The sequence below is a fragment of the Chlamydotis macqueenii genome, chromosome 7 (genome assembly GCF_036417535.1).
Source record: "Chlamydotis macqueenii isolate bChlMac1 chromosome 7, bChlMac1.mat, whole genome shotgun sequence".
Classification (NCBI taxonomy): Eukaryota; Metazoa; Chordata; class Aves; order Otidiformes; family Otididae; genus Chlamydotis; species Chlamydotis macqueenii.
This window is the reverse complement of record NC_141562.1, coordinates 30,018,596-30,046,595: the sequence shown is the minus strand read 5'-3', so window position 1 is coordinate 30,046,595 and position 28,000 is coordinate 30,018,596. Positions and strand designations below refer to the sequence as shown.

The 28,000-nt window shown below is 39.8% G+C and overlaps 1 protein-coding gene across 6 annotated transcripts in view; it reads right to left on the bottom strand.

Annotated features, from left to right (window-relative positions):
* The window catches only part of VTI1A (vesicle transport through interaction with t-SNAREs 1A), a 274,091-nt gene that overhangs the window by 126,550 nt on the left and 119,541 nt on the right, over positions 1-28,000 (bottom strand). The window contains exon 7 of one of the 6 annotated variants that reach the window (XM_086751751.1): positions 1-2,309. The exons of 4 other annotated variants lie outside the window; for them this stretch is intronic. In XM_086751751.1, the coding sequence (XP_086607877.1) occupies positions 2,041-2,309 (269 nt within the window). In that variant the 3' untranslated portion in view covers positions 1-2,040. The remainder of the gene's footprint in view (positions 2,310-28,000) is intronic. One more of the 6 variants, XM_086751752.1, reaches the window with a different exon arrangement.

Here is a 28,000-nt window from a genome sequence, read left to right as displayed (position 1 = left end):
ATATCATCTGCCACAAGACTTCTGTGAATCTTTAGTTTTTAATTTCTGTGAGGAAAAGAGGAGGAAGTCTCTTTTGCATCATTGCTTCCCTTTCCTCTTTTCACAGTCCCACCAACAAACCAGAACAATGCCCGTCTTCTCCATCAGGGCATCTAAAATGTCATGGATCATTTGAACGCTGGCAAAATGCCATGCATCAAAATAAAATATTGGAACATTTACCTTTTTTATTATTCAATGTTCACAAGGAGGGGAAAAAAAAGCATTATTTTCAGGTGCTAGGACCCTTCCACTCCACATTGTTACATGTTCTAAGATGTTGAAAGAAGTAAGCTTTTCCTTTTCTGATGTTCCTGGCATAGAAACCAGTACCTCTGAATTTTGCCTGCACTGAGGAGGGAGGATGAGTCCCAGCTGGCGGCTTAGTACAGAGCCACAGACCAAGAACTGCTCGGAGACTTGCAGGGAAGGTAAGCTTTCTATGGGAAGATGTGTACAGATAATTCTTAGCTTCTCTCTACATTAAAGAGCACTACAATTTGTTGGGTTTGCTTTTTTTTTTCTCTCTCTCTTTTTGGCCTAGGGAAAAATCCACCTTCACTTTATTAATAGTGAATTCAAATGGTTTTTCTGCTGCAATTTAACAACTTTTTTTTTTTTTTTTTCCCTGCACAGAGACAAGATATTCTTCTCTCTTGAACCCTTCAACATATTTGTTCTGCATTATTTTTTCATTCGCTGTTATCCCGGAGGCTCTCAATGTTTAAATAGCTCCCTCCCTCCCATGTAAAGCTGTGCACTAATATCGATCAACTTAGGCTGGAAGTTACTATAAGGCATTTTCAATAATCAGCCTAGCTGTTCTGAGAGTGTCTTGACTACAACCCTTAGGTAAACAGCAAATACACAAGGAACTTTCCCTCAGCAAGCACAGCTTTGCAATCTCAAGGATGGCTGCTAATGCCCCACCAGACAAAGAACTTGATTCTGACTTTCTTCTCAGCAGGTCAGAGGCAAAGCTACATCAGCCAACGCTGACTTTATTCTATATGCACAGAATTTCACTTTCTTAGCACACCTGTATATTTAACAATCTCATAGTCACATGTCCTTCAACTAAAGGGCCAGATGCTAAATAAGCTCTTAATGAGTATCAAATTACTTTTCAATAAAAAAAATCACAAATAAAATCCCATTCTTCTCCAAGAAGATAAAGTTATAGCTGTGCAAGAATTTTAAGTATTGGCTATGTAAAGCACCTTTATCAGTGAATTATAGTGAATAGGAGCTCTCAACTAGCTGAGGGGAGAGGAAAAAGAAAATAATTTCAAGCTAAACAATTAAAAATAAATGATAGGAAAAGGATGAGACATGCATACTATATGTCAAGTAATATCCACGCTTACAGAGAGATGAGCAAGCTACTTAAAATTATTAGGTTTTCATTTAATTCATCCCTGACTTAAAATGCCAGGTTTATTCTATTTTTACATTGCCTCATTAATCAAAAATGGGAGAGAAAAGTGATTGGAATGAAATACTTGAAATGATTCATACTTTACGGCTCAAATAGCTGCATTCACTGGTTACTTCACATGGTACTTAATTCTAAAATGAAAAACATACGGTGTTTTAATTTCTTCTTAACTGTAAAGCTTCAGATTGTGCTATATTGTTTTTATAGCTCTGAGGGATCCTTAAAAGAAAAGTTTGTGTAAACTAAAATGGTAAAAAAAGTCCAGTGTAAAAATAGTCCTAGGTCGTTGCTTTGCACACTGTAAAACCAGTGATGTTCACACCCACCAGTGGGCGAAAGATAAACATCATAAAAGTCAATAACACTCTGAAATAGCTGGCTCCTACGAATCCTGGAGACAGCACAAACTGTTTTGTTGTGTTAAAAAAAGATTATGCACAAGCAAATCCACATGACTTTCATGACGATTTCCGAAAGTGTTTTCAGGTCAACATCCACGCCAGAGAGTCTAGGCAAAGCCCCGCTGGCGCTGCCCTCACTGTTCTGGTTTCTTCTTGGATCTGTCAGCACGGCTCAGGCTGGTTCCTGCCGCAACAATCCTCTCCCTCGCGAAGGAGCGAGACAGTCCGTGGTGCCAGGAAACAAAAATGAAAGGGAGTGTGACTCGGCAGCATTCGGATAGCAAAGGTTTGGGGCATCCCCACATGCTTTGTATTGGGATGCACACAGGGACAGTCAGAAAGCCGGGGTGCACGAAGTTCAGCTTTGTCTGCATCTGACAGATGGTTGAGAAGTACAGCGCACGCTTTTTTATCTCCCCACATGGCATCGCCTTAACCATGGAGAATAAACAGGGTTAGAGTAATTCGGGAAAATTCTTATACGATGGCAAATGCAATTCAATGCAGGTAAATGCAGGATAAAAATTGTAAGACAAAAGATTCCAAAAGAAAGCCAAGACATTAGGGGAAAGTGTTCAGAGGCATAATGATTGAAAAGAGATTTAAGTGTTCTCCTGGGTTAAGAAAGTCTTAAGCTAATGGATAACTGCAGTGGGAAAATAACGCTGCACAGAGAGCTACAAGCCTAGAGGAATATAAAGCTAAAATTCTGGTACTGACTGGTGCAAAAGACTGACTGGAAGCCTTACCTACAGTTTTGTATTGTCTTGACACACATAAATTCATATTTCCAAGTAAACTGACGAAAGAGGAAGAGGGAGGGAGGATCTTCCGAAACACAAGGATCGCATTTTCCAGCCTGCTGCAGCCAGCTCCATACCACACAGAAGCTGCAGGCCGCCACCGCGGTGCTGCAATTTTCCATTTCTGGCCATATTTTGTGAGAGTACAGACGGGATTGCAAAAGAGAAGTCACAGAGAGGATCTCCACAGGGTCATTCAGATGCCTTTGCTGTGAATGTATGCTGCATGCTCAAGGGCAAGTAAAGTGCTCAACTCTTCCATAAGATAAAATTAAAAATATTCGAAGGGTTGAAGGGAGCTGGTAGACAGAAAGGACAAACAGACTGCGATTATAACACCCACACAGAGTATCGCTTTCCTTATCCTTAAAAACAGAACAAAACAAAAAACGTCAGCCAACCAAAGATGGAAATTTAGCTAAAGATCTGCTTATGACAGATCTCGAGTTATGGGAGGTAACGTGCATGTTCTACGCTTTGAGACAGCAAGCAAAACAAAACAAGAAAATAACATCACTAATGTGTCCTGCAACTTGGGAAACAGTTAGAATAATTTGCAAGAGGAGAAAAACTTCCATGGTAAATACAAATTATAATGCTCAACTCTTTAAAACAGTGTCCAAATTATTTCAGGACATGGTTATTATAAAGCAGGTTCAACCGTAATTTTACACTTCGGAATAACTTCAGCACGATCACTTGGGAAGCTGCAGCCAGAGCTTCCTCTGACCTGGGCTTGCTTAGGCTGAGCACTGCCTGTCTCCGCGCCATTCTGCACTCTGCTGAAACACAGCCTCCTTCTGCAGCCCCACCAGTAAAAGGGAGGCAGAATTCAGGGAGACATACTGGCTTAAAGTGCTTGCCCATTACCTTTACAAATTCAGTTGTTCAGACGTGCTGTGTAGAAACTTAACTCTGGGAGAAAGGGACGCATGGTCTGATTCTGCACTTCACATGACATACGATCTTCCTGAGTATTGTGTATTAAAAATTGACTTCAGTTTCCTCAACAGCCAATCTCAACTTAAGAGTGGAAAAGGTAAGAATTTTCAAAAAGGAACAAAACCTCACACATTTGCAGGATCTTTGCCAGATTTCTGTGCAACCAGAGAGGGTTTCAGGGCAGGAAAGATGGCTCTAAGACCATTCCCCAAGGAAGTTTCTCAAAATCAAGATGCTGCCTTTAGTTACCAAAAATTAATTCCAAGTTCAACTGGTGCAAAATCTGAAGCTAGAAATGTGCAATCTGTTTTATTCTTGTTTAAATTTACTTAATTAGTTTATTAAACAAATAAAAAAAATTAGTCTGCATTTAAGGTAAACCATAAGCCACAGCTCAGCACAACACTTTGCAATGCAGGTCTGAGCCCAGAATTAAACTAAATCAACCTAAAAGAGGTTGTGGTGTAACAGCACTTGTGTTAAGGAACAGCATCCTTACTTTCCCCTTGCCTTATTTTTTGTTCATTAATCTACTGTAGGTCCAAAAGGTGACTGGAAGAATGTGTCAAGGCTCCCTCCTCAGCACATCACCCTCTTCCTCTCCTTGGCACATCCGTAACAGGCACAGAGCATCCTGCCAATTCACACAGTATCCTGGGCAGTTCCCCCCATCCTCCTGTACCACCAAGACCAACAGGTACAGGCTGCAAGTTTTCCTCCTGGACCAGAGCTTTCACGTGAGCCCACCCCATGTCCTAACACAGTTCTCACACTCGGCTCCATCCTGACTTCACCCCGGTTGACGGTGGTCTCTGCGCACATCACTAACGAACATCTGGCCTCAGCTGCTGGCCTTTGGGGAATATCAGGTTGCTGTTGCAAAGGTTTGTTGGCAGATAATTTTAAAGAAACATGTTCTGAGAATGTTTTTACAATCTCCACCTCTACCTGCTCTGTCCTAAAATCTGTTTCTCACTATCACTTTTCCAAAAGACAAATTATATATATATATATTTTTTTTTTAAACCACGAGAAGGAATCCCCTACTGCCTACACAATAAAGTCAGTCAGAGGCAAGATTCTTTCTCACAGATCTTATCCCTCTAAGCCATCAGGCTGACTAAACCACTATCCTTTGATCAATAGGCAGCTAAGTGGGAATTTTCAAAAAAACCTTTAAGCAAAATAAAGTTGCTTCTTTATTACACACAGGTCTTACTCCCTCAAACTAGAAGAGAGGTGGGATTTCTTTTTTTTTTTTTGTATTTTTGTTCAAAACTTGTTCAGTCGGGATGGAAGATAGATTCCATCCAGGGAGAGTAAGAGCTGAGAATAAGAGAGTATTCACTACCACCGAATACGATGATTGCATCAAGGACTAAGTGAAGTAGCCAACTGTGAGAAATCACGAACCATACACTAAATATCACCATTTATTTACAGTTAAATGTATATAAAAAGAGTGGATAGATAACCCTCTGTAAATGTAAATATACTCTATTTTTAACTAAAGGGATGTAAATAAAAACAATAGTTTCACCTGCATAAACAAGGAGAGATCCTTTGCGCTCTATTTTAAACTGTCCACGCCAGTAGTCAAAAAATTAGCCACAAAGTAGTTTCGTGTGTGAAACTCAATTTGGGCATTTTGGACTTCTGAGATCCTATTAGAGCAATCACCAAGTGTTAAAAAAAAAAAAAAAAAAAAAAATCTTTTCAGAGACCACTGCCAGACAGCAAAGAAAATGACTCTTTAATAAAATCGGATCAATTTTCTAGCTAACCTGCCCCAAGTGGAAACAACATAAGACAGGTTCCCAGAGAGTCAGCATTAATGATGGGCCCATGCAATGAATATCATATGCTTCCATGGACATAACAAAATTGCCTGGGGCAACTTTCATATGAGGGCTGGATCGTAAGTTGTCTGTCTTGCTTCTTCCTCCTTCCCTAAGCTAAATCCCAGGCTTTTTTTTTTGGCTTTTTTTTTTCTTAAAAGAGGTGAGATTTCTCACTGTGCTTAACTGAGGTACAGAGTACATGTTTAAATGTATTACGGAAGAAAGAACTGATTTACTCGGAGCAGTTGAGACACTTAAGAGAGCTGGGTTCAGTTCCTGGCTCTGCAGACCACGTGCAACCTGACACTGGTGACACTGGGGAGGTCACTCTGGATTGTTTTTATGTGATCTTCAGCAGCCCACTCTGCTGTGCTCTGAGCAAACATCAAGCTCCCATCACTCAGATGTCTCCCAGCCCTCCTTACACAGGTTCACTCTCTTCTGGACTCATGAGGCTGGGGGTTCATCCCCATACAGACTATCGTTATCCTATTTTCCACAGGAAGATTTCTCACCTCGAGCAAATTTGCTGCGCAGGCAGTGGATGCTCAAGTGCGCCTATGAAATCCTGGACAGGCAATGTCCATACTGTGCTCAAACCCTGTCTGAGATAAAAAATAACAATACTCCTGAACGCAGGGGTGCTGAGGATAAATTGTCAAATGTGGATAAGACAGTCTGCCTAAATTCTGGATAGATTAGATACATTATTTTAAATAAAAGCAAGCACATTTGTCTCAGAATACTTTGGGGAAGGATATAAAAGATGTTTTGCACTAAAAAGTCCACAAGGAGGATTTAAGTGCCGGATAACACACAACTGGGCGACACTGTTGAATCTGAGTACAGCATGTATGGGACATCTGACATATCACTTACAATATTTATATTGAGAGGGCTTAGATTGTTCAAAAGCATTTCCATCCAGCTTTTTACCTACTGAAATCAACTGAAATATTTAAATAACCATATTTAATGTACCTTTTTGCAACCATTTTCATTAAACAAGTAATAGTTGCTCCAGTGCCCTCTCAAACCCTCTTCCTCTCAAAAACAAACAAAAAAAACCCCAAACAGCCCAAGAGACAATAACTGCTGTTCCAAATGCATTCCCACGATTTGTTGCTTCAAGTCTCCATTGCGTTGCATGAAGGGAATCTTTTTGCACACCGAGAAGGGTCGGGAACATTTTTTGCTCAGTTAACAGTACTCTGTAGCCTTTTATTTTTTTAGCAAGTTTGCAGTGTAGCAATTTTTTTTTTTTTTTTTTTTTTTTTACAGTGATCCCTAGCTATATTACAAAGAGAACCTGGTAGCTATTGTCTGCCTGATTAAGGAAGCTGGAAGTACAACCAAGACACACTACCCAGCAAACCTACCTTTCTTTCTTTCCTTATGCCCAGATCCAAAGTGTTTAGGCTCCCAAGATTTCAAGACATGACCCTTTACAAATAATGGTAACATACTCTAAAGTATTAAAAAGATATGAAACAATGCAATAAAAAGATAATAGCTACTACAAACACAGATTCCCTGTGCTAGGACTTACAGAGAATGAACACATATATATTGAAAGCAAAACCACAACTGGGTACCAGTTCATTCGATGAGACATGACTACCTTTAATCTGGGATGATACTGATATAATTTAATTCACAGAAAAATATGCCTCCATTGCATCAACATACTAAGAAACATGAAAAAAAAAAGATATACTAGTGAAAGCCTAGCTCTGCTGTCTTACACAATGGGAATATTTCAACTTTAAAATAAAAAGGTAGCAAATTTGCCTTTTGATTTCCAAAGCACTATCAATAATCATTTGTTTTATTAAATGTAAGCTATCAAGCTGCAATTTTTTTTTCTTTTCTCTTTTGCACTTCTCCTAGTATTAATTGTTTTCTATTACAGTAGAAAGCTAAATTTGGCATCTATACTTTGCAGTTAAACCCAAGCAGGCAGTAGCATCACACTTTAAATATAAATATCAGAAAGGAAAGAAAAAAATTGATAGAATACACTTCCGCACATATTCATTTCTACGCATGTTACTCTAGTGGTTTAGTAACCTAGGTTTCTTTTAATTAATATGCACTCTATACACTTATGTTAGCTTAAAATACTTTTTCAACAAATAATTTCACAAGTTGGCAGAAAACCCAACTTCCCATCGACACTGGAAAAGTTGGTGTTGTGCTTAGGGCACCACATCTGAGTTCTGGAGAACCGGGCTTGGCTTCCCACTCTGACACACATCTGAAAAGCCATTTAAGTGTGTCCTTCACAGCACTGAGGTAGTGATGCCTCTCTCTTGCTGGGGACGTTGTTAAGCATTGGGAACAGGGACTGATTCTTGTGATGGACTTGCGCAGCGCAACCAGGTGATGAGGCTGCACGGGCACGTAACTCCTGATGGCATTAGCTGGACACCTACCTGCCTCCGTGACCCTGGCCCGCTGTAACTAACACCCAGGTGCCTCATCTCTCTTTGGGTTTTATTAAATACCTGCAAAGAACGGATACTAAATATAAAGGGGTATGGGAGGGAGATGCAAAGTAGTGTAATTATTCATAAACTTATTTTTAACAAGCAAACACTTAAAAAGCAAAAATCTTGTAAAGTCATCTAATCTCTTACTCCAGTTGAATTTTCAACCCAACAATGAAAGCCATAGGGACATGGAAGTGAAAAATATAGGCTAAGCTATGCTTCATTATTCTAAAGAATATCAGCCTAGCTCCTGAACAACAGATACACGAAATGCTGAAGACAGTGAAGGTAAGAGTGTGGATCTCCACATCCCATCTAAGCACCTTCAGTCCTAGGGCAACAAAGAACAGCAGAGGCAAGAAATGCTGCAGGATATACTCGCTGCTTTGCTTCATTTCAGAAACAGAAACCAGCAACCCAGCTAAGAGGGGGCACTGCCTTACAGACAATGCTGGGGATCAACAAAAGTCTGAAAAAGACACAAATTGGAAAATGCAGGTACAAGTGACAAAGCACAGGGAGCAAGTGGCAATTAGCAATATATTAAAACATGGGGCAGCAGGGGTTAATGCCCTTGCCTTTCAACCCTGCAGTATTAAACAGCGTTGCAGTAAAAGTTAGTTTGTACTTCTCCCGCTAACATCGGCTCGAAATCTGCCCTAGGATTTGAAGGGCAAAAGGCCACGGGACTGAGGCACATGGAAAGAGCTGTGGGAGAAGCCTGCCTCAAATGTCTCAGCACTGCTCACGGCTCTGGCTGCCGTTAAAGAGTTTTCCTTTCTGAAGAACCAGTTTCACAGACAGAAGAAACCTGCAGGAGATTCGGCTAGGCTTTAAGCACGTATGGGAGCTTAAAAACAAGCAACAGCTAAACACCGCGTCAGGGTATCAACGAGAAATAACCCGAGAGCCTCCTCTGCCTGTCCAGAGGTTGCCATAAGGAGCTGGGCTCCCCGTGGAAAGCATGGAGAAAGCACCACCGCCGGGCCAGCCCGAGCCAACGTCTGCGTTTCCACATGGGAAGCCTGGGTTTGATTTCCAGTTTGGGTCTGTCTCTCCCTAGGCTAGAGAGGGAGAGGAGAAGGCTTTAACCCTGCTCGACAGCAACCCCTTTGGGCAAAGTGAGCACCGAGGGGGTCCAGGAGAGGGGGGGAAGTCAGAAAGGTTGTGGCTGTGAAGAAATTGGTGTGGCTCCAGGGAGAAAGAGATTTTACTCACCATATGAAAAGGGAACTAGCAGAATGCCCAGAATGAAAGGAAAGCAAACTCTGATTTTATTTTATTTTTTATCTACTCCATGCATCAAATTATCCCCTTACAAACCACCTACTTATTTGTCTTTAATGACCAGCGTGAAAGTAGCTATCTTTTCTTAAGAGCACTGTAAACTGACTGACCCTCCTATAAAAAACCACTGGATTTATAGTGTTAAAAGGCAAAGTCCCAGAACCATACTTCTGTTTACTTGAGCAGTATAAACCATTACCCAGAAAACAGAGAGGCCTTTTACAGAGACTGGAAAACAAATTGTTTAAAAGCATTAAGATCTACATATCTTTCCTTCCCATACATTCAAAGCCATCAATCATATATAATCCAGAACATACGAGGTGCAAAAGTGCTAAAAAGGGCCCATTAAAATACAAGTCTTTCCAGGTGTACCACCCAATCACTAGAACTAAACGCAGAGCAAAAGCAGCTCCCATTTATACACACAATACCATTAGTGGCAATTTATCATGTCTTCTTAAAGTGATATATAGCAGGTTATGAAATTGCTCATTAACTCTCCCAGCAAAAGCTCAGCATGCCCCCATGTACTCAAGTGACTGTAATTGGCATTTCAGAGACCTCGGCTTAGAAGTCACTCTTATTTATAGAGCTCAGCTTCCGTAACCAACTTTTTAACCCGCTTCCAGTAATACTGTTAACTCCGTATTTTTGAGTGAGCTTTTCTTATTATGCAATGCAACAATTGCTTTTCACCCCCCAAACAGATAGTGTTTGAAGTAGATTTCTTCTTCCCCTTTCCCATTCTTCTTTCAAGAACACCTATAAAATCCTAAGACCATGCAAGCCATGCCTTTACTACAAACACAAAAAGACTTCTTTAAAATAACGTTGAAATAAGTGTAGAGCCACGGAAGCCATGTTGGTTTGTTTTGTTTTTTTTTTTAAATAGGAAAGACAAAGTATTCTCAGAAATATCCAACATCATGATCTTAATCATCCTGCCACATAAGTATTACTAGTCACAAAGACCTGCATTTACAAAGCATTTCAGCACACGCTTAAACTCCAGCATATGTTTAAACCCTGCTGTCTCCAAAGGGCCTTATGTGCGTGGCTGGCTAAGGGCCAAACAGCCAACATATCAGCACACGAGCAGTTTCACACCCATGCCTGGCAGGATGACTTTCAGCCACAGGCCTTGCTATCCTTCCCACGGGAAGACAAAGTGTCACTGTCTCCTTCAGCTGGATGAGAAACAGAGAGACGGGGTTTGGCCAGCTTAAAGCCTCTCCCTAGCACTGTGCCAGTGCCAGGAATGAAATCTTTCCGATGAAACTTTATCAACCCCAAATGGTTCCCCACCCGTGAGACCAATGGTGTGTCGGATGGTGTGTGAGGATGTAAATTCTCTTGCATCATCCGGCAAGCACAGGGTCGATGCTTACACCTGGAAAACAAAGTCCTTGTGGAAGAGCCAGGCAATAACCCAGCAGCTCTCCCTTACCTCACACAGCAGCTGGACCATTCAGGGTGATGCTAATGGAGTACTTACCCCAGCTTTCTCTCCCTAAGCCCCACATCTGAGAAAAACCCTTTCAGTACAAGTTGATACTCTCAGCCTTGCCTAGAAGTCCTCATCTCTGATTTGTTTGATTACTGCCTGTTTCAGTCCCTACCCATCACCACCACGCCTTGAAAACACTGCAAACCTTTTCTTTTTTTTTTACTTTATCCCATTTCGGTCTTTCTACCATGCTTCTGATAGCAGATGACAAGGTTCACTGTCACAGACAGAAAGGTACAGAAATGTATCACAAGAGAGATGCTGCTACCAAAGAGGGAAAATACAGCTCAGCAGGCAAAAGTCAGTGAGAAGGCAATTCCCTCTGAGAGTGTCTGTTGCTTTATGGGTTAATAAAGGGGTCCTCAAACCATTTCATAATTGCATCACTTCTTAATAGAAGATTGCCTTGCTGACACCTTTCCATTTGCAGTTGTCTGGACCACCTGCCCTTCCCATTTGCAACTGCATTACATCCCCGTGACATCCATAAAGAGCAACGCCTGGTTAGTAACCTATTTTATTTTACCTTATGGCAATATAGCAGACCGAAAGAAGGAGAAGGGCCAGCTCAACACCACTCACAACTAGTTACGCAAGAATTGATTTTTATGAACGATGCTGAAAACTCCAGTTATTGTAATTTATTTGATTCCTTGGCGCAGACTTATCACTTGCCTACAACTGTACTGCTCAGAACGCGCTGCCTCTGCGACGGCCGTATGGCACACTGCCCACCTCTGCTGTGACTGTTTATGGACAGCCACTCTGGGTACTGTACCTTGTGACATAATAATAAGCCCAGAGCATTTGGCATAGGAGTCCCCGCGGACGGTTTGAGAAGGGCAAGATATAAACGACTGCAAATTAGAATAAATTTCACCAACAGGAGAACAGCCCCATCGTCGCCTCTTTAACCGTTCTAAGTTCCAATTCTAAACTGATCCCTGTTGATGCTACAATGGACAAAGATATCACATCCTCGGTCACTTCGGTAGTATCTTGGGTAGCTCATTCACAAATTAGTTGCAGTATGTCATCCTTTGTAGTTCATAGTCTGTTGTCACTGCCAGGTGCACTGGAAAGGCAGTATTGCCTCATGCTTTAGGCAGCATTTCTCCCAGTAGATGACATTTTTCTCTAATGGAACTACTACAGGATTTAGAAGCTAGGCTTAAACAAGATAGGAGCAATACTGTCCTAGGTATCACAAAGCATACTTGGATAAAGTCTACTCCTGACCTTGACAGCTGAAAACCAAAGGAGAGATGGCAGATGTCTCTTAGAGAAACTGTCTGTTATCCTAGTCCTTACGAAGAAAAAGCAAGACTCAGAGTGATTTGACCAGAATTACTTGGATGCCTATGGCAACTGAACACAGCTCTCTGCCTTGTAACTACAAAAACACCTTCTCATTTTGCCTGTTTGTATTTAGAATCTTAATCGTGTACAACAAGTTAACAACTTGGTGTATTCATCGGATAAGAAATAAGAACAGAATTAATACTGAAGGTAGAAAAAAATCATACAAGTATATTAAAATCTAAGAACTCAGTTCATTTACAGTCTCTGATTTCTCACTCCCTTTCTGCTCCCGTGACCTGTCTGACAGCGCAGCATATTTTCAGGAAACACGTACACTCCCTCAGGCAACCAGAAGAAAGGGCTCCACCCAGCAGCATGACACACAGCTGCCCACAGGACAGGTAAGTCTTAGAAAATACCAGTTTTATTGTATCCAGAGAAGTTAGCATTTTTCCGTACAGCTCTTGAGATTGTTTTTGGATGGTTCTCAAAGCAATTCCATTGCTGCCATAATAACATATCTTCCAACAAAAAGTTTCCTTGCCAAGACTAAGTATGAGGACAGGAAACTAATGACTCGCTGGACATTTGGTTCTGGCACACATCTCCCAAAAAACACACTGAAGATTCTTGGAAATATTTTTCCTCCTAAATATTAGTGTAGCTTTTCAATATTTCTGCTTCTAAAATTATCTGCCATCCTAAGGCTCACTGATTAAGATGAACCCAGAACTTTATGCTGCCCAAGACCTTTCTAAGCATCTTGGAGTCTCCAAGCTAACCTTGCCTCATCCTGAGTATCAGAAGGGCCAAAGAACAACTATTTTAAATACATCCCAAAGCCACTATGGAACAGTGGTTTTGGAGTGTTTATGTAAGTCTTAAAATGTGGTAAAACACATGCTGAACCAGTGTCTCAAGAACTGCACTTAATGTGTAGCTTTGCCAGAAAGAGTCAAGTGTGCTGGTGTAGCAGTCAACATCCTTCCTTCTCCAGTTAATAAGAGTACATGTAGCTGCTCTTTTCCTTCTGCCACATCCACATCAGAGAGTGGAATGAAAATATAATTAACTCAATGAAGTAATAACATAAAGTTGCTGCTTTGTTAATTGCACTGAAACATGAACAACATGTGCTTCACTCTGACCCTAATTCTTACCTGACATTCATCAGCAGCTCTGTACAAAAGAGGTAAAATCCTTATTTCAGTTTTCCAGATATGGAAATAGAGGTAAAAAGACATGAAATACCATGCCAAAGCACTCAACAACTATTATCAGAGCCAAGAAATGAAGATCAGTTTTCTAAACCCTATTTCCAAAGGCCTGTTTATTAGACATCTAGAAATATTTTTTTTTCTTAAAAATATCAACATAATTCATAGCATCATAGAACAGTTTAGGTTGGAAGGGACCCTGCAGATCATCTACTTCCAGCTCCCCTGCCATGGGCAGGGACGCCTTCCACCAGACCAGGTCGCTCAGAGCCCCATCCAACCTGGCCTTGAACACTTCCAGGGATGGGGCATCCACAGCTTCTCTGGGCAACCTCTTCCAGTGCCTCACCACCCTCACAGTAAATAATTTCTTCCTTATGTCTAATCTAAATGTATCCTCTTTCAGTTTAAAGCCATTACCCCTTGTCCTATCACTACATGCCTTTGTCAAAAGTCCCTCTCCAGCTTTCTCATAGGCCCCTTTAGGTACTGGAAGGCTGATACAAGGTCTCACCAGAGCCTTACTTACTCTGCATTTTCACACGTACTAAAAAAGTTATTTTAAATAGGGAAATAAATACAATCTTCTTGTTCAACACCGTGCCAAACATTTTTTAAAAGGCACCCTAAGTCACACTCTCACAACACAGGGATCTGGACTATGTGCTCTATTATATTTTTTTCTAATACTGTCTCTGTCTTCAATCAAATATCAACCTGTGGATTTAGTTTAATTTCAAATTTGCTGAAGTTGGCTTCTGTAAGACATGTTTCTGAAGGACTTGTGATCCAAGACTAAGATGTAAATTAATGGAAATTAAAAAAAAAGAAAATAAAGTAAAGGTCGTACTATTTCAAACGGAGTCCCCCTACAGCTCTAAAGTATACCACTAAAGCACGACCAGTGAATTATGTGCAGTCTATGGACTCATCCAGAAACTGGCTATGGATTACAGGATGCTTATCTCCTAGAGACTCTTTTAGCACTTATATTTGTACCACAATTAATAAATGACCACTATTCTCACACCTTGGACAATTTGAAACCAGATCTTATGCAAAATTGACTCCAAACACCATTGTTGTCCTGATTTTCTAATTTCCGTTATAAACCAGTTTTGTGTCCATCCTGTGAGCTCCTTATTTTGCCTGTGAACTTGGAGACAAATCGCTTTCTTCAAGCACCCAGGACTGTCAGCTGGATCTTTCCTGCATCGCTCGTTCTTCCTTCCTGGCTCTGTAGACTCATCTTTGTTCTACTGTGGTATCTATCAACGTTTTGTAATTTGTTTATCCAGGACAGCTCAACTCAGATGGAGCATCTGTTTTTCAGCAAGGTCCTGCTTTTGTTACCCAATTTTCCAGCTGGATTGACAGAGGCACAAGGAAGTCAAGTGACCTGCCCGGGTCAGATGGCGTCGGTGGCTTGGAACAGATTGGAGCCCATGATCCCCCTGGCTCCGAACCCTGCACTGGACCGCGCTCCCTTTTACAAGTTGTTCTGCACTAGAGATAAATTGTGTCCACTTTTCCTTCCTGTCTACAGATAGTATAGTAACCCCCCCCAGTTTTGTTTATATGATTGTTCCACTTCTCAGTACAGGCTTAAGCTATTTGGAGGTCATTAAAATACACATAACAACACATTCAAGCCTAATTCTTCCGGAAGTCTGGGCTCCTGATCTTTCTCTTGAACGCAACGACCTGGCAAACATTTCTACATCAGGTGTTCATATTTCCTCTACTACTTCCTCGAGGAAGAAGGAATGCAATTCATTTGCCACTTGTGCTTTGTCAAATTTTAATTGTTATTAATTTTCCACCTAACCACTTCCAGTGAGATTTCAGGCTATTTACAGCTTCATTTATCATGGGATTTCTATTCCCATCACACAAACACAACCTACTGTTTACAGTTATTACATAAGTAAAGATGCTCGTACAGATCTGGCCTTACTACTGTATACTCTTTAATGTATAACTTAATAACTTGCAGGCTATAAAAATTAAATCCCTGTTTTAAATACTCAAGACCAGGAGCTACAAAACTCCAAGGCTCACTCTGGTTTTTCTGAGATCTTGAATAATTTTCTCAGGCTTTTTAATTTTGACTGTTTGTAAAACTATGAATTTCCTACTTTACACGACTGAACTGAACGTAAACTGGTTAAGGTTTGCAAAGATGGAAATTGTTAAAAAGCTATTCCACTGGGGGCATATACTTCCTAGTAGAGCCTCACTCCTAAATTCCAGCTGAGCCATGCTTTGCTTCAGACCCAAAAACGGGTTTGGAAAGGTACACGTGCTTTTTATCTGTAACACTAATGTATTACTAGAGTACTGCTGAACAATTTCCTTTAGGCTTTACTTTCTCCAATAAACCCACTGACCTAAAATCTTAAATTCCATTTGTATTTCAAACCAAAGATTATGAGAACAAAGGGAGCTTAATATTACTATTTCAATGGTATTTCAGAATAAAGTACACACAAAATGGTACCTTGCTTACTCATTAACCTGAACCTTTACTAAGTCTCAAAGTAGCCTTTTGTTTCATATATGTATTTTTTTTCCCCTGACAATAATCAGATGCACCATTACAGGGTAACTAAATACCTGATCTGAGGCAAGCAGGTGCAGGAGGTAGATGTCTGGCTATGATACAGTGAGTCCAAAATTCACTTCAGAAACAGCACACTCTACCTGAAAATGCTAGAGCTGTTTCTGTCAGCATCAGTTGAGGTCAATTCCACAATCACGTTAGCTTCTGTAGAAAGAAGTCTATTCGCTAAATTTGTATCCTTGCTTTTTCTATGCCTTTTGAGAATAAATATTTACATTAATATGTCCAAAATCCATTTAAATTGGTACAAACAACCCATTCATGCTAAGCCTACTTGCTCTCCTTTTACTTACAACATAACACATATTTACATATACACTTGTAATCCATAAAACACCACAGACAGCCTTACTTCCTTTAGTGAATTCCAGCCAACACCTGACTGGGTAATTTATGTCTCCTATTATCATGACTTTGGCTTTCCTTAAACTCTTTTATTTATGTCCATAATGATGTTGTCATCCAGTTGCCCAGTTTATCAAGCTCACCTAAGCCCTCCAAACATGCTGCCTCTAGCAAGGAATTTTTCCTCTGTCAGGTAAATGGACGAGAAGCCTAACCAAAGTCACTCATCACTAATTCTTGTGTTTCCATCAGGGTAGTTTCTGAACAATCACAACTCTCTGAAAACCTGTCACTAACATTCAAGAATGCCTTATTCAGGAAGGACCCACTCAGCCTTCCTTTGTTGCAAGTTCGCCCGTGCCTTAGGTATAGTTCTTTGCTGGTACTTCCATAAACCAAAGCTGTCCTGACATCACACTTAACAGGTTAGTGGGCATGTCGGGGCCTGAGTCAGCAGCACTCAAAGGCAAGTCAAAGACCCATACTATATCCAAACCAAGACATCTTTAATTTACCTTTGCACTTTTGGGTGCAAGATGCTCTCTGTACATTTCTACTTTGAGGGCTGTGGCATGATGCCAACCATGAGAACTGTTGACTACTGGGTGAATATGTACCTATCTCCAGCTGTCTCATACTCCACAGATCTAGAGCAAATTGCCAGTCTTCCTCACAGGGCAAGAGGCGTTCAGAGCATGTTTGCTAATTTCCACTCTTTGGGGCGAGAAAAGGAAGGCAGTGCTCAACTAATCATAAAATCATAGAATCATAAGCATATAAAGAGGGGCATGGAGAGGTGTACAGTTATTTCTTCCTAGAAGTGAGGATATTCAGTGGCTAGGCAGACATGTAAAGGCTGGTTACACTATAAAGGCACCAGGGCTCTAGTAGACCTAGAATTACAGGGTTACTGTGCTAAGAAAGTAGGCTCAGAAAGAGAAGTAGTATTTTGGAGGAAGCAAGGGTGTAAATGCTACTTTCACCTTTTGTTTCAGAATTCTTGGAACTGAAGAGAAGACTAAAATGAAAAATTGCACTGGGGCAGGGGGCTTTGAAAGCAATTTTTATTTGAGCTGGCTCAAGTGCTGACCAAACACAGCACACTTAGAGCATGAGTTAAAAAATACTGAATAACATCATATATGCTGAAAAATGCAAAGAAAAAGTCATTATAATATACCATTGTTTTAAATAGTGGGCAAACATTTTCACTTTTCACTTCACTTCTGCAAAGTCCTTCTTTCTTGTGGCTAAACCTTTAGATCAGAAATGTTCTGAATTACAATATTAGCCAGAAATGTAAAGATATTTAAGGTCAAGATAAATCTGATACTTCTTCAGTTGGACACTCAGTTTCTTTGGACCAGAACCACTCTCAAACCTTATCAATGACATGTAATTGTGGTAATTCGGTCTCACTAGGTTAACCACGCTTTATATAATGGATAAAAAGTCCCTGCCTTAAACAACTTCCTTGCTAAGCTGGGCAACTGAGGCACAGAAAGATTGAGAAAGCTCATGCATGCTACTGAGAAATTTCATGGCAGATCTAGAACTGAAAACACTTTACCACCATCTGAACCATGTGTCTTAAGCATGGAGTAAATCTTTTCTCACATTCTACGTTTGTTATGTTGCAAAAGGTTTAAAAAATAAAATTAAGAGAACTAGTTAAAAATTCAGTGTAAGGAAAACCTAACACTTCAAAATGCCACAGTTCCTGAGAACATAACCCATTTTGCTGACTGTTAAACTTTTGAGAATCTATGAATTCCCATTTCCACACACTTGAAAGGCATTTTGCATTGCTTTGTCATTTTACTCACCTCTGATCTTCACAGAATCACTGATTTGTTGGAAGAGGTTGGATGAGGGCTCTTGAGATCACGTAGTCCAACCTCCCTCTTCAAGCATGGTCACCGAGAGCAGGTTTCTGAGAACCATGTCTATTTGGGTTTTGAATATGGATGGAGGCACTAGAACTGCTCTGGGCAACTTTAGTTCACACATCCATTTTGACAAGATCCAGGACTTGATTCATTTGCCCTGGTCCCTAGAGTCATATGAGAGACAATATCATTCATGACATCTTCATGGGGTCAGTCTTATAGATAAAAGATCTATGGGAGACTTGCATTCCTTCGGAGTACCAGAAGCATAGGAGATGCCCTACGTCATCTCAAATGGCCAACTAAATAGTAATTAAACTATGGTCTTTTAGTTCTTAAGTACACATTTACTAGGTCCGACAATTGTTATTTACAGAATTGTGACTTATGTTCTCTGTTAAAAGCTTATTCATTTAATCCATGATACCCATCATCTCTAAACCTACGGCATTCTCACCGACACTGAGAGTGCCGTGCAGTCATTAGTCCATCTCCAGAGCTATCACTTCACTTTCATTCTCCCTGTTCCGAGATGAATGAAACAATGCATAAGATACTGACAGACCCATTATGTATTTGGAGGCTGGACCAGATGATCTTTAAGAGGTCCCTTCCAACCCAAGCTATTCTATGATTCTATGATATTTGCATCCAGACTTGGATATTTGCACCAAGGCATAACAAAATTAACATCTAATTAATAACATCAATATTAATAACACTGAGAAACTAATTTATAGCCTCACACCTTGCCTCTTATGGCTGTAACTGTCCATGCGCACTGAATCGTTCTCAGCCCTTCCAAATCTTTCTCTTGCAAATGTTTTATAAAGGCAACAAAGCCAAGGACTTCGAGCTGGTACAGACTGGTTTATCTCCTGTCTGCAGTGTAAACCTGCCAATTACAACAGATGAAGATCCAGTCCAGTCTCTCTCTCCTAGGAAAATTTCCACTTTTCAAAATGCACCGCTACAAGCAGTTATTTCTGCAGATCCAAACCCTTCCATCCAAGATGCTCCGTGACTTTGTATCTCCTGCTAATGTATTCCTTGGGGAAGTTCCTATCCACCAAACCTCCCATCGTTACTGTTAGGAAATCATTAACCCACAGCTCTTTTCAACTCTTGGTAATTATGATGTTAAAAAAAAGGAAAAGTTTTGCCGCTAACAGTTGCAACAATGTATTTGTTTGCCACATGCAATGGAAATCTGATAGACAATATCTGTGCACTCCATCTGTCACACTGGATTGATCCGCTGATGAGATTCTTTTTAGAAACCTGCTTACCCCTGCTGGTGCTGCAGGCTTGAAAGAGAAAAAATACTTTCTTCTCCTTGTTCTCGTGTGTGGTGGTCGACCCTGTCTTCCTCTCCATTAAAACCCATCCTGCTGCCACAGATCTCACAGGATTTATATTGTTTTGATTCCTTTCAAACACTGTCTTGTTACCAACATCTGACAACAGTCTCTTGGGCTATCACGATTTTACAAACTGACCAGGCCTGCAAGTCTCTATAAATCCCATGTGGATACAGACCTGTGAAAATGTCTTTAACTATCCATTAAAGTACACAGTAGCTCTTTTATTATATAAATAGGCATGGGTGTTCTATACTTACACGGAGGAAGAAGCTGTAATTTGGGGAGGGGGGGAAGGAGAGAAGGGCTTGAAAACTCTGCCAGAAGAGGTTGTTCTCTTAACACTCGTTGCACATCAGCGAACTCATTTGCTCACTGCACCGCTTGACGAGAACACACCATGGGTGGTCGTCTTGCTCCCCACCCCCTCCATAATAGCGGTGAAAAGCCACAAAACAGTGAGTCAAATTTAGGCATGACCACACATGTTGGTTTCTCACGAAGTTGGGGAAATTTTAGCCCTGTTCTTCAGGGCTATTGTCTTTCAGACAACAATACCCAGAAAAACAACGATGCAAAGGCATATCTACAATTGAAAAATTGAAAACATCTTGAGTATATAATTCAAGAAGGCCAGAAGATACAGTTTTAATGAAATATTTTAGTCCCCTGACCTTACAACAAGTTTTGAGCTTACTGTTATAATCTGTGTGTGCATGTGCATGGGTATATATGTAAATCTATATATATATATGTGTACAGACTGGCCGACATCAACACTTCTTGACAACTGAAAGGGAAAACTAGAATGACTGTAAGAGCACGGGCTGTATCTAACTTCTCCATTTAAACAATAGCACCAATAAATCCAATTTCTTGCAGTGAAATCAACTCATCTGAATTTGTGATTTATTTTAAGACAAACTGCAATTACTATTTGCAATAACCGCTACGAAAACACTTCTGCCAAATCAAACAGTTTGCTTGGAGAGTCAAATGGGGATGGGGGGGGAGGAAAGAAGAAAAATGGTTAATGGTAGGCTGTTGCTTTTCCCAAGCGCAGCAAACTGAGCCTAATTGATGCTGACGCATGACAGACTCGTGTGTACAGTATTGCCCGGGCTCTGACTGAAGCTGCTGACAGAGGGTAAATGGTGCATGGCAGCTGGTCTTGCCCTGGCCTGGCATGGCAGTGTGCGCACACATTGCCTGTCAAGAGATATCATGAGGGCTAATGAAGGGCAGCCCACATTTTAAAAATTCTTCTCACTGAGTTTTGGATCAGACTTTACACCATGAAGCCTTCTCAACCTTTTAGTGCTTGGTTAAGGATATGTGACACTTATTTAAAAATTAATGTGCTCTAATCAATTTAAAGTTGGAAAACTAAAAGCCAGTACATCTCTGTGTGAGAAAGAAAAAGTGCGTATGTGAGTGTCTGTAAGATGGAAGGATATGGCAGAGAAAGAACAGAACGAGGAAAGAAATACAGGCGGTTCTGCAGCTACTAACAACAAGAAGTCACGCCATGGAAGTACCACCAATTTACCTGACCGCATTTTAATACTCTTCTATAGCTCCTTTTAAAACAAAAACTTGTGCATTTCTGAAAGGTTTACAGAAAATAAGCCATTCCCTACAAACTCCAAATGCTTTCTTTTTTTTTTCCTGAATCTAGCCCACTGCCTGTAATTGCAGCTCAATAATTATATCAGTACTCAAAAATGAGAGAAATTCTGCCCTCCAGTTCTTAAAGAATTAAATGTAAGAAAACAGAATTAGGATAAAAAAGACGATCTTAGAAATCTACCTGATTACAAACTTCAAATCACAAGTAACACCTTGGCTGGACCCTCAGTTCTCAGAATTCTCTGGTGGTTTCACATTCCTTTATGTTATTTTGCATGGTAATAAATGGCAGAGATATTTCTGGTTTAGCTTTTTTCTGAAATATTCTGCTCATAGACAAATGGAAAATACATATGCAGAACACCGTTGAGACTTTTCAGGGTATTTCACTGACCAGTGCAGAATGATTTCTTGCCACAAATCCCTCAGGGCTTTATCCTGGTTTCAAAAAAATCTGTGGCATTTTCACAACTGACTTCAGGATAACTTTCAATAGTTATTTTACATGCCAGGAAAAGGAAAGTGCTTGGTTCTCATCTAACCTGGGACGGCTTATCCCCTGCCAGTCACTATTAGCTTATGTGGAATGGTCTCTGTGTTTATCAGAAAGGATTTATGTCCTGGGGAGACTGACCACCTTTTCTGCCTCTGAAGACCAAAAGAAGATGCTCTGACAATTGAAAAAAGATGTTATAATGTTGTCTCTCCTTGCTACCACTTTAGGTCTTGTGGTTTATACCTTCTTTTCCAAGCTGTTATTATGCAGAGCAGAGGGAAAAAAGCACCATCTCAACTACTAAATGCCAGAAAAAAAGACAGCAAAAAAAAGCAAACGACTTCCTCATTCAAAACCCACAAACTGCTGAATTTATTTGATAAACAAAAACTAGTTATTTTTAGGTTTATCAGCTAATCTAGGAAATAGTTAACCTAACCTTGGCAAATACAATAGATCAAAAAGAAGCATCACGCTCTGAGAAACATACACAACAAGCTTACTACAGCTTTGGTCCTTTTGGTCCTCAGAGCAAAGTAATTTGCTCTTGAAAATGTGTGTATTCAGGAGACACTCCAGAAAGCTAAAACAATGGCAGAAGTCATAAAATAAAGCACCTTGTTGTCACTCTGATGCAACCTTACAACAACACAGCTTCACTTCCCAAAAGTGCCTCTACAGAGAATGCCACCTTTGTGTAAAGCAGCACGGGAGAGAAAAGTAACATTTTAAATCAGATTTAAATGTGAAAAAAATTTTGGGGAAAAAATAGGTGCTGAAATAAAAAAGTATTACTCATCCCTCTAAACCTAAATTATCACGACGTTAGGTTATCATGGTTATAAGGAACTTGCTTGTACTGCCTGTAAGAAATTTTCTGCTAATAAAAGGTGGCAAAACATTTTCACTTGGGTATTCAGTGTAAGAATCTAAGTGTCAAGCAGCAACATTTTCCCTCTTCATATTTCCTTAGGATTTTTGACATAAATGTAGGATCCTTATTTGTCGGATACTATGATTCTTTACACATTTACTCACCCTCCCTCCCTTATTTACAGGAATGGCTCACAAGCTGCTAATTGTTCTTGTAGTTTTGGGGTATCTGCTCATCAGGCAAGCGTATCAAAGTTATAGTACAAATCACCATCATCTAATAATGAATCTCAGTGTTAAACGGTTTGAGTTATAGGAACCAATCGCTTTCAGAAGTGAATGACTGCATTTCTCCATTACCACTCCTCCAAGGCTGGTCAGCAGTTTCTATACATACTACACCTTAAATCAGGGGACGATTTACTATCATTTTGTCAAAATTTGCCCTAATTAAAACAAAAACAGCCAATTCTTCCAATAAAATTATTTCTGAAGTACGATTCTTCTTCAACTGAAAACAGATACTTTTTCACTCATTTGTTTTCAAAAATGTGTGTTTAAAGAACTCCTCATTCAATTAATACTTGTTTACTAATGTTTCACATCAATTGAGCAGTCTTGTCTATTTGATGATCTGGAACCCATTTCTTCCAGTGTAAACTGTTCAAATAACTGGTGACATACACAATTCACATCATTTTTGTTCTCTCCCGTGTAATTTAGGTTTTAACTATGCAAAAATGTTTTTGCAAAGTCTTTAAACATTTTCTGTTGTCCACAGGGTTTGTTAAAAAAATCTGTATCATTCAGTTCTCTTTACTCAATTTCACCTCCTACTTCTTCCATTACGGGATGTATATGATGGGATTTCATCCCAAATTTGTAGACAAATAGTACCATGCATGGTTGTACAATAAGTGTAACAAATATATTTCCCTTTCTACTTCCAATACTGTGAAGTCATGAAACTAAATAATTTTCAATGAAAGTAAACAATTTCCATTTCTTAAAAGATATGTCTTTGTTTCTGTAATCTCTAAAAACTCTTAAAAGATATGACCTCTGTCCAGTTTGAAATGACAAAGTCTTTTGGTTTTGCTTTTTTTTTTTTTTCACTTGAAAGAAAGAGAGGAACACCTGGTGCCTGCATAAAGGCAAGCAAACTGTATAAAATCACTTAATGAGTTCTGAAAAAAATCTGCTTTTATGGCCAGATCTGCAATTTAACTTAGGAAGAAAAGGTTGCTGTCTCATACCAGCCTTGTACTACCTGAATTCATGTAGTACTGCATGATTTTGCAGATACTGAGGAAGTATCTGTTCTCTAAGGACAGAATAATTACACTGAGTGTTTGACATCTGATTGTGGTCTTCAAGATGGAATTTAATAAGTTTGTGCTCACAGAAGTGCTGCCTATAAAGCTTCAAAATGTGAGCATTCGTCCTAGATTTGAAGATACAGCAGTCTGGTATCAAAGAGCAATTTTGTAACAAAAGAATCATCACTATTCACAAGCAATATTTGTAAAGCTAGACGCAAATAAGAAGTACGTGTTGAGTGTGAGAAGGGTAAAATTTTATTTAAAATTATATGCCTCAATACAAATATACATGCACCCATGCACAAAGATCTACACTTACAATTGTGTGCACATATATGTATATTTGTGCACGCTTACATACATGCAACCTATCTGAAAAACTGGTTCTGAGAAAATTTTAATTATGTCTGCATCAACAGAAACTCTGTACTAACTGCTGGATTTTACAGGAGCATTAGATTTTGCCTCTTCATTGTTTGTTTTTACTTTTGAAAAAACACCACTTTTCTCTTAGGACCTCTCTTACAGACATTTTAAACTGGTCAGTTCCAAAGAAATAAGAGGCATTTTTGTGTGCATCAGGACTGTAGGATCAGGTCCTTTATACTAAGAGCTAATTGCACTGTACTGGGTTTCTGAAAAAATTACGCAGCTACACTGTGCTTGTGTGCATGTATATGCGCGTGCATAATCTATTTAAGTGCAAATTGCCAGAACGTCAGTAAATTACTGCTGGAGCTGCAAAGCATTTACATACCTTAGGCATGAGCAACCAATTGGAACTTTTAATCTTTTAACAAGTTACTGCTCGGTGACATAATAATGAATAAAATGAAGAGTAATGAAGGTGACCATAAAGCTTGGCAAATAAACATTGTACACAAATATAACAACTCCTGACTAGCTCAGCACACAAAATCTGCTCATGGTTTGCTGCCACTTGCCATATGCTTGTGCCAAAACACAGTAACATCCTCCTACCATTGCCTTTGGCATGACCATTGGTGGCCTTTTTGCAGATCGCTATTTGCTGCCCTCACCACGCTGGAACCCACCCTCATTATAACCTGTGCACCTGACGACAGCTTTATCTTTTCGTATCATTCCAAGGAAGTTTTTAGAAGCTTTCTTGTCTCAATACTCCCGTCAAGGAAATTGTAGAAATCATCCTCAGGATTACTGACAGAAACTTTCATTTGTTTGAAATCGGAATGTATAGTCTGGTTTATCGGCACTGACAGGACAAGGTCATAGACCATACTCTATTGTTATTCTCACTCCTATTCAGAGTCCATGATTAAGTCACCTAAAATAAAATTCCGCCTCTGTCAAAAAACACGGCAAATCACTCGCAATTGCTGCAAAGGTGACTGACCATTTGCTGTCTTTTGTGGTTAGGAAAAAAGTATGTCTAATAAGGTAATATACTTGGAGTATTTCTTCTAATTGTGACTGGCACACCCAAAATTCATCTAATTTCTATATGTAGAGCAAGTCTAAAAGGTATCAAATTCAATTTTGTTAAAGATGAACTTGGTTCAATCATTTCTTATAATCCAGGTAACTAAAAAGGCAGACTGGGATCTACAGAATAAGCAGTAGGATTCGATGTTAGTCCTCTACAAGACAATAGCAAAAACAAAGAAAGGCAGTAATGGCCACAAGTCCCTGCTGAGTGATGTGTTTTGAGGCAGAAACCCACTTCCAATTGAACTGGTGTCCCTATCAGAAAAACGACCCCCAAAATTCCTGACAGCCATGCTAGCAGTTGAGGCAGAAAGGCTGAGGATGTAATAAACATTAACAAGGAGAGCATTAGACACTGCTCTTCCAGGATGGGCTATTGCACCACAGTGGAATCTTAAGGGAAGCTTGAATTGCCATTGTCTTTGTTGTCTTTTTTCCGTAAAAAGAGAAAACTGCCTTTTTAAGATATGAATAAGGATTTTAAACAGTATTATATTAAAAGCTCCAGGGACAGTAACTAAAAAGCAAATATTTACCTTTCACTTATTCCTACAATGAAATAGCATGGTAACATGACATTACCGCTCCAAGGTAAATATTTACTTGTTAGTATTGGGCTCCGCATAAAAATATACCTACTTTCCCCACCCAAGATGACCTGCATTTTCTATTACCAAGACCAAAACAACCACCCACCCCACAATTCCCAGTTTAGTACGCTGTGTATGCTTCTTGACCTATACTGAGATGCTTAAACATACAGAGCGATATTTGGGGCTCCAAGTACATGACTCTCCAGTCACACATCTTGGATAACGAACTGAGAATGTATCACGACAAAAGCAAAGCAGGAAGTTTCCACCTTCCCTTTCAGTCCCCATCTCCAGCCCAAAGCAACATTACCCATTAAGAAACCACAGCTGAACAAGGGCTGCTTCTCTCCAGTACACTAGATCACCACAAAGAGAGCTACTATATTTTACCCATCAGCTTCTGCTATTACATACTTGGCACTTGTCACTTCAGGAATTAACAATATGATGACTATCCAGACTAAAAGGAGATCAAGCAGTGTAAATACATTTTATATAATTTCTTATATGTTTGGCAAGTTCTTTTGTACTATTTTAGGGAGGGTTTCGAAAATTCACAAAACCAGGCTGAGTTATGTTTGTTCTTTCTCCCCATGAACATGAGAAATACTAGGTTTAATGACTTAAAAATTTATAGATAAAAAAATTCTGTATCTACATTCATGAAAAAATGCCATTGATGAAAAATGTTCTAGTCTTCTCTTTCATTCATTACTAAACCCAGCTTTTGAAAAGTGCTCCTGACACCAACTATCAACATTCTCAGTGCCTTTGTTTACTCATATATATATGACAAAGTCGTTGCCCATTCAGCTCAAAGGAGTGTCGAGAGACCCACCTGCGGACTGGCTGAGCAGCACTGGATGGAGCCCATCGGCTAGGGCGTGGCAGTCTGCTCACAGACACTATTCCTCACGGAGGCCAGGGTTTGCTTATGAAATGCCATGGGACAATGGAAGGCATATGGTTTTTGCAGATTTTTTTTAATGCTATAATTTACAAATACAAATTTAAATTGTATTTGTAGCGCAGGAATCCAAATACTGTGAAGTCCTTCATGCTAAGCCATGTTAACAGCCAGCTAAGAAACTTACTGAGGGTTTTGATTTTGCTTTAATTTCATCTTAAGCTAAAACAGATTAGACATTGAAGCAAAACAAAAAGTTTCTTTTTGGTATTGAGGTACTTCAGCTTGAGCTATTGTGCTCTCATTTTCATCTGGAGGGAGTATCACAGAAAAGAGAATTACTGTCCAACAGTACCTTGAGAAAAGGTCTACTTGGTAAATGACTGAAGTGATTTAAGATGCTGCTATCAGACTCTTGCCCTTCTTTCCCTGCTATGTATCTTGCTAAGGCTCCTGCTTCCCTGTTAGAGGTACTGTCAACATCATAGTAGAGCTGGCAAAACATGTGAGCATTCCTGATCTGCTACACGTAGGAGTCAGGCAAACTGTCCAAAACTTGGTTCACTTGGCACGGAGACATTTTGAAGCACTCTAAGTTTCTTTCCCATAGTCTAAACTCTTTGGGCATTAACCTCCAACTGGTGTACAGTGCTATTTTCTCTGCCAGATCTAACCAAAATGGCTGAATCCAAGGTCTTATCTTGAACTCTGTAATCTGTCATCTGATCTAACTGATGCGATGCATCATGGAGATGCATTATCTCCAGGAAGCCAAACTCATTTGGTGTACCAGCAGCAAGACTACATGCTAGGACTACAACTACCACAGAGGTCTGTAGCAATTTGGGATAACAAAGGTTAAGGTCAAACCAAAATGAAATAGTTCAAGATGGTTTGGGAACACTGAAAAGCTTTATTTCCAAACAAAACAAAACATTCCAGTGTTTCCAAGCCAAAACTCTGCAGAACTTCCTGTTCAGTGAGGATCCATTCTGATTTGAAATAAAAAGAGATGAAATGGTGGCATTTCCCAGGACAAAGCCCAACTACTAACTAGCTTCCAAGGTCACACATTTAGAAGAAATTGGAAATTTAAGTGATGCAATTCTTGCTTTACAAATAGACTTCCAAAGTTAATCATTCCTACGACCACTTCCACCAGATCATTAGTCCCATACTACCATCCTAGAATTGCTTCCTTCCCTCACAATAACCAAGTCACT